General features: G+C 43.4%; 1 protein-coding gene across 1 annotated transcript; it reads left to right on the top strand.

The window, feature by feature from the left end:
- Positions 1-6,445: 6,445 nt before the first annotated feature.
- On the top strand, positions 6,446-7,548 carry LOC311110679 (leucine-rich repeat-containing protein 18-like; the record flags this gene model as incomplete). The annotated part of the gene is made up of 2 exons (XM_084153215.1): positions 6,446-6,662; positions 6,980-7,548. 2 exons carry the CDS (start codon positions 6,446-6,448, stop codon positions 7,546-7,548), a joined length of 786 nt encoding a protein of 261 aa, XP_084009341.1.
- Positions 7,549-7,697: the final 149 nt, after the last annotated feature.

Below are 7,697 nucleotides of genomic sequence, written 5' to 3'. Positions count from 1 at the left end.
TGTGGAAGTGTGACGTGTTACATGGAGAAAGAGCGTTGTCACAGTATCGAGTTATCCAATTAGGTTACATTGAAAAGTAACAAACAGCTCAACAAGTGTGTGTGGGAGGGTGCATGCATTCGGGTAACAATGCTTAATGGGTGACAGTTGTCAAGGTGTTCAGAGGGTCCCTGGTTTGAGCCCAAGTTGGGGCAAGGAGAGGGATGGAAGCAACACTGTTACAGTACATACAAAAACACACTCCCGTTCATAGAAAATCTGAGAGAATATCTATAATTTATCATGTAATGCAGGAAGGCTAAACAAACAAGATATTTCTGAGCTAGACCATATTTGTGACCGACCACCTCTTTTCAGTCCTATGTTGCAATATTTGAAATTGTGTTTTTTTACATTAGATAAAAGTACAGACTCAGAGCTACAAAATGGTATATCATGCACGGCAGTTGAGGAACAATGGGAAAGTAATTCTTCTTTGAAAAGTGATAAATCTGTAACCCCACTTTTGAGAAAATGGCCCTTGAATGTTTTGGTACACCTACTGGAGAGCTCTTCTTTGTCTACACCCATTCAGCATCGTTCACATCCTCTTAAGCCTTAGCCCCACTGAGGCCATGTGCTAAACAGAGTGAGTAAGGTAGTGTATTTCACATGTTCATGAAATACAATAGATGGCCGTAATCGCTCCCAGACACACCTGGCTAACTTGATGGGTCATGTAATCATCTGGCGAAGTGGAGTCTTTTGTTTAGACATGTCCGTCGGATTGCCAGGTGTGGTTCATTGTTGGTTTAGCTACCTAGCTAAACAATTAACCATAATCCCCAACCCATACAGTACTAGAAATACAAACAGATTGTCATAGCTAGCCACCATGCATGAAATGCTGTAGTATGAAATGCAAATGGATTCCTGAGATACAAATAATACTACTACACAGATCATACGCGTAACGTTAGCTAGCGAGCCAGCCAACTAGCTAGCTAACAGTGCGCTTTAACTCGCAATGAAAACGACTTTCTGACAAAATTAGAAACCTATCATATCTGAACATTTAGCTAGACTCTTACCCGTATACATGGATGAATGCTTCACGGCAGACTGGAACCCTTTTAACTAAGTAAGACGTCCTGTGTTGTTTCCGTTTTGTTTGTGTAGTTTGCTTGGCCCATTGTATCAAGTCACTACGGTTCACACTGTAATGTAATGTAATGGTTCAGCTGAACATACACCATATATACAAAAGTATGTAGACAAACCTTCAAATTAGTAGATTCAGCTATTTCAGCCACACCCGTTGCTGACAGGTGTATAAAATCGAGCACACCGCCATGCAATCTCCATAGACAAACATTGGTAGTAGAATGCACTTACTGAAGAGCTCAGTGACTTTCAACGTGCACCGTCATAGTTCTGGATGTCCTTCACGTCCCCCAGGGCATTGTGGAGCTGACGGAACCTGAACCGACCCCATCTAACTGCGAGTGGATTGCAGCCTGGAGAGTGGGGACAGAGAGTAAATGGTTTAGATAGGGTTTTACATGAATCAAAGGACAGTAGCTGCTACAGATTCACAGAAAGCAGCCAATGCCAAAGCTAAACTCATTATTTTCTATCTTCAGTCGTGCTTCTACTAAAACTCTGGGATTTATGTCAGTTGCTAGCAGTAGCAGTGCGTGGGTAAAATCACAGAGGAAATCAGGACAGAAAAAAAATTCCATATTACAACCTATTTGTTGTGATAATTGCGTTGTTTGCTCTATAACCTGTTAGTTCATATGCCTTGTGACCATGATATATAGGCCTAAGGCCGAGACAATAAGAAGACACAGTGGCAAAATAAATCCGACCACACTTTTGTTTCATCACAAACCGGACCGGTGAAGTCCACAAAGCATATTGCATGTAACAGACAGTTACATGACCTACAGCATGGTCAAGCAAGTTAATGTTTCCGACATTTTTGGACTACTAAATAACTATTGATCTAGAACCAAAGAGAGTTACCACAAGTCGCAAAGAAAACAGGAGCTGCCTCTAATATTCCAGCACCATTTCAACTTCAACACTTCAACATCATCAAATCACCTATGCTTAGTCTAATTCAGTGACAACTAAGATACCAAAAACGATTTAGTCCAATCAACGTAAGCTAAAAATGAAGTGGCTGTTCACGGTCTTGATTTGTGTGTGTGTGTGTGTGTGCAAGTAGAAAAAAACATGTTGACTCACCCTACTTGTAAAGAAACGCCAATGCCATCCTCCTCTCTTTCATGACTCTGTCATACAGTACACGCTTTACATTTTTGTTGTCCTAGGCTACCTGGCTAAAATGCTTGCTCGCTAGCTAGCCTAACTTCCTTTCTTTTTGTCACGGTAGGGTGCTGAAGCACTGCCAAAAGTCTGAGCGTGCGAAATTGACATGTGCTGGTGTACAGATGGAATTATTCCTCGCAATTATGAAGTTACAAGTTTGCAAATGCTTTTACAGCTACACATATCTTTTTTTTCATGTTCACAACTCATCAGTTACACACTTGCTAATTGTGTTTACAACTACACATTTATTCTACACACTCAAGTCATTATGTATTTAATGACGTGATTAGGGATTCATTAAAAATTGTCCCTCAAGTTAAAAGGTCAATCCTGCAGCGAATCCTTTTAAACATATTTTCTCAAAATAAACATTGAACTAATTGATCTGATAGTCAAATCATAGTCAATCACATTAAGCCACATCCCACAGGTGTTCTAGGCTACTCGACATGCTCATGTGTTCATGACCCAGACCTTTAGCCCTGGATTTGCAGGGGACTTTACTTACATAGGCTACAGTATAGTTATAAACAGAGGGTGAACATTGCACCCATCATGTAAAGGTTGGAAAACAGCAGAGAATAATTTTTGGGGGTTCATTGATGAAGCATTTGGTCTTTTGAGAGATTTATTTTATTTGACTTATTTAACGTTTATTTAACCAGATTGCCCCATTGTCCCTTTGAAATATATGAAAGGTCTTTTATAAATACAATTTGCTTTTTGTTTATTTTCAGATTTTTTTGAATGAAAACATTTAGAACTCGGTGTCAGTCAGTGACATCACAGGGACCTGTTCTGATTGTGGGTTGCCTTGCAACCAGGCGTGGAATGTTGTTGTTGTGCTTCTGAGAGTTCTACACCTCAAACTCCAGAGCAGTGCAGTGGTGAGTGGGGAGAGGTGAGGCTGTGTGTGTGAGATAGAGTGTGTGTAAGAGATTGTGTGTGCTAGTGAGTGTTGTAGAACACAGTTTAGTGTGTGTGAAGTGTGTTCTCATGTAAAGTAGTGTATGGTGCCCTCTATGGGTTTACAGGGAATTAGTTACTTTTGTCCCCCAAGACAACACAAATATTGAATAGAATATTATCAGAGACAGTTGTTGGTTGAATATAACTAGGTAGGCTACTGCATGACATTAATATTAAGGTGATCCAATGCTCTATGGTGTTTTTTTAAACAGGTGTTTGAAGATGTGAAACCGCTAAGGAGCCTTCACCACACATGATGTGTGTGTGAGTTTCCTGCTTTTCAACAGATAAAGGAACTCTTACTAAGCCATAGAAGTGGCATTGAAGTTTCCTCTCCCATTGTTTTCTAATTCAACTGTAATATCGTGATCATTAAGCCAGGATTCAAAAGAGGGGGTTTATCAGCTATTACTTTAATGGAGGTATGTTGAAGTCAGACATTAGAAGACCTGCCAACTACTGAGCACTACTCCCACTAAATATCTAATTCCAACAACGGAAGCCTGCAATACAATCGGTGTGATTATGCTACACAGTAACTATGCCAAAAACTGTACTTTTTCTGTACCATTTCTACTCGCTACACAGTATCTATGCCAAGAAGTGTACTTTTTCTGTACCATTTCTACTCCTAGAAAACATTTCTAGATATATTTTAATCTGATTTGGGAGACCATTACATTTTAATGGCTGCTGAAACTCTATCCCCCTCTCGCTCTGGGGCAGTAACACACTTTCTCTCTCTCTCTCTCTCTCTCTCTCTCTCTCTCTCTCTCTCTCTCTCTCTCTCTCTCTCTCTCTCTCTCTCTCTCTCTCTCTCTCTCTCTCTCTCTCTCTCTCTCTCTCTCTCTCTCTCTCTCTCTCTCTCTCTCTCTCTCTCTCTCTCTCTGAAGCAGTAACAAAGTCCTGGCGCCACAGACTCCTGTTGCTTAGTAACGTCTTTAAACAACAGAAACCTTTTCCTGCCCACCTCTGTGTAGAGACAAAGAGAGTGGAAGAGGGAGGGTGCAACTGTGGCGTTGAGAAACAGTGCATATTTCAGGACTTAGCTCGACTCTAAATCTATTAATCCGCATATAAAAGGTGTTTTCAAGTTTGATACTACTATAAACTATAGTTTAATGGAGGCCACTAACTAAAACATCAGTGTTTTGCAATTGCAAGATGCAGCGTTGTGTGAAGACTTCATTTTCTAGGATTGTAAGGAACAGAAAGGGGAACGTTTTAAAGGTGGAGATGAGTGTGTGTAATGTGTAGTTAGTACTGTGTGTTTGTGTGTGTGAATCAGAGATGGAAGAGTTCTCAGGTGGCATGGAATGGCCAGATAACTGGAGCTGCTGACAGACATTACACTGCTACCTAACTTCACAGGCCAGATCAACTGGTTGAACCTCTTCACTCTACTGTAGATAAAGCATGGTAAGTACTTATCCTCATCTATTACTACAGTACATCACTTTTCCTTCACACTATTGTGCCAACCCCAACCAAACTATGCAGGCATGGAAAGGCCACATCCTTTTCAACATGGTTCCAGCAACTATGGTGGATGCATATGTAACTAGGCGGGCTCAGTACAGCTTGGTTTGGCTCAGTTCGGTTCAGCTCAGTAGTGTGAAAAGTCCCTAAGTTAAATCTAAAAATGGACTTGGGCTTAAATCTGGCCATTTTGGTTTAACTAAGCTCAATAATATTCAGTTATTTCTCACTTGTAAAGCCCAGAAATAAAGTCTGAACAGCAGACTTGTGGTAAATGTATTGGTCTCGTTCCCATTTACAGAAATATCTCTGGGTTCTACAATACTAATACAAAGTCATACACTTGATTTCACAAATCAAGAGCGATCTGAAGTATATCCAATTTATACCCCCAATAACTCCTTATCACATTATTTGGTAAAAGCAGCCTAAATCAATCATTGCATTTGTCGCTCTGTACAATATAGTATAATTGCAGGTAGTAATTGCAAGCAATAATTTCCTATCTAAGGTTGTAATGGAAACAAGCGATGGTGAATCACCTTTCTGTTCTCTGTGATCCTCAATATGATTAATGAGGCGATAGAGGGCCTTAGGGTTTTAATACAGACACACACACTGCTTTCTGAGACACACACACACACATACACACACACACACACACACACACGCACACACACACACACACACTGCTCTCTGCAACAGAGGGGAGAGGAGCAGAGCCCTAACCGTAATTTATCAAAGTCCTGATTTGACTCTTTTCACACATGCACACACACTCCCAACCTGGGAGAGGCTTCCCAGTTCAACCAGCTGAATTGTGTGGGAGCCTCACCACTCATTTGTTTGCCAGTATTACCTTATGTATATATTACTCTGTCTGTTCTGTCGCCTCTTTGCTGTTGTTCCCCTGCATTAGCTTTAATAAGAGAAGCATGCTGTTAAATACACCCCCGGGCTGCACTGGGTGAACAGGCAGGAGCACACACACACACACACACACACATAAACACACACACACACACACACACACACACACACACACACACACACACACACACACACACACACACACACACACACACACACACACACACACACAGGTTTACATTTCTCTCACTCTGCAGAGAGCATGGATCCCTCTCTCCCACCCCAGGCCAGACATGAGTCCCTGTGTAAATAACATCAGCCCTCTTGTTTCACTCTCACTCTTTCTCCATCGCGCGCGCACGTGTGCACACACACACACACACACACACACACACACACACACACACACACACACACACACACACACGTACACACACACACACACACAGACACGTACACACACACACACGTACACACACACACACACACACACACACACGCACACACACGCACACACACACACACACACACACACACACACGCACACACGTACACACACACGCACACACACACACACGTACACACACACACACGTACACACACGTACACACACGTACACACACACACACACACACACACACACACACACACAACAATATGGTTTGGGACTCAGTTACTCTGCAGGGAGGACTCACATGGCACACGCACACCCTGGGCACCTTTGGTACTGAAACACGCTGCCCAGTCTGGATAACCACTGTATGATATAATGTGATTGATTGTTTTAACCGTGTCTCCCTGCAGCACCATGGCTAAAGGAGGGAAGAAAGGAGGAGGTGCTAAGGGTAAGAAGGTGACTCTGAAGATGGCCAAGAACGCTGTGCGTTTGACTACTGACGGCCGCCGCAGACTGGACCTCAGTAATATGGGCATCGCCACCTTCCCCAAGTGTCTCCTCAAACTACCAGACCTCAATGAGCTGGACCTCAGCCGCAACCAACTCAAGAAGCTACCAGACTTCATTGGTATTTATTTACTGTCCTTTAGTTCGTTTGACTATTTTAATGGTAGACTCGCGTAATAACATCATAATATACAGTGGAGCGACAGAATTCCAATCGGCAAAGAATTGATTCGTGCCTTGAGGCATGATCACATTGGGAAGAGCAAATAGCATCAGTCTTGGCAGATTTGGATTCTGTTGTTGATTAGATCTGTTAGCAAGTCACCCAGCTGTTTATGATTGTCATATTACTGAGTCCGCCTTTAAAAAAACACAGAACAAAGCACATGCATAGGATGACACAATTAAGTCAAACTTATTTCCTCTCTGGTCATCCAGGTGACCTGGCCTCGCTCTGCTGGCTGGATCTCCATAGCAACCAGTTGGAGGCCATACCGGAGACCCTCAGCCAACTGGTGGCGCTCTCACACCTCAACCTATCCAACAATCGCCTGACCTCCACGGGTCTACCCTCCTCGCTGGGCAACCTAGCCCGCCTACGGAGCCTCAACCTGGGCATGAACCGCCTGGACACCCTGCCTCCCACCATGGTGGGGCTTTGTAGTCTCCAGGAGCTGGGGCTGTTTGATAACCTGTTCTCCTCCCTGCCTGAGTTTATCAAGGTGTTACCGAGCATTATCAGACTCAACACCAAGAGGAACCCTTTGTCCTATGCTCAGGGAGACTCGGGAGCGACGAGGGGTGAAGGTGGGCTGGAGGAGGGGGTGTACCTGGCTAAGGAGGGGAGTCTGTGTGGGTCCTGTCTGGAGAGTTGCAAGGAGGAGAGGAGGTGGATGCTAGGAGGGAGGAGGGACAGAGAAGGTGATGCGGAGGGCAGGGGCGGGTCGTACTCCGGGCTGATTACGCCCAACTCAGTGGCCCAAGCCAATCAGGAACAGTGGAGGTGAGGAGTGACCAATAATGGCCCAGGGAGAGGTTTGACAGCCAATGAACAACTGGATATAGTTCTACATAGCCAATGAGCAATTGAGCACAGTTCTATGATGTGATGATTGATCCAAATGGACAGTGCACAAACCAACAAAATGGACAACAT

Source organism: Coregonus lavaretus (assembly GCF_964263955.1).
Source record: "Coregonus lavaretus genome assembly, chromosome: 36".
NCBI lineage: Eukaryota > Metazoa > Chordata > Actinopteri > Salmoniformes > Salmonidae > Coregonus > Coregonus lavaretus.
This window is presented reverse-complemented; position numbering and strand designations above follow the sequence as displayed.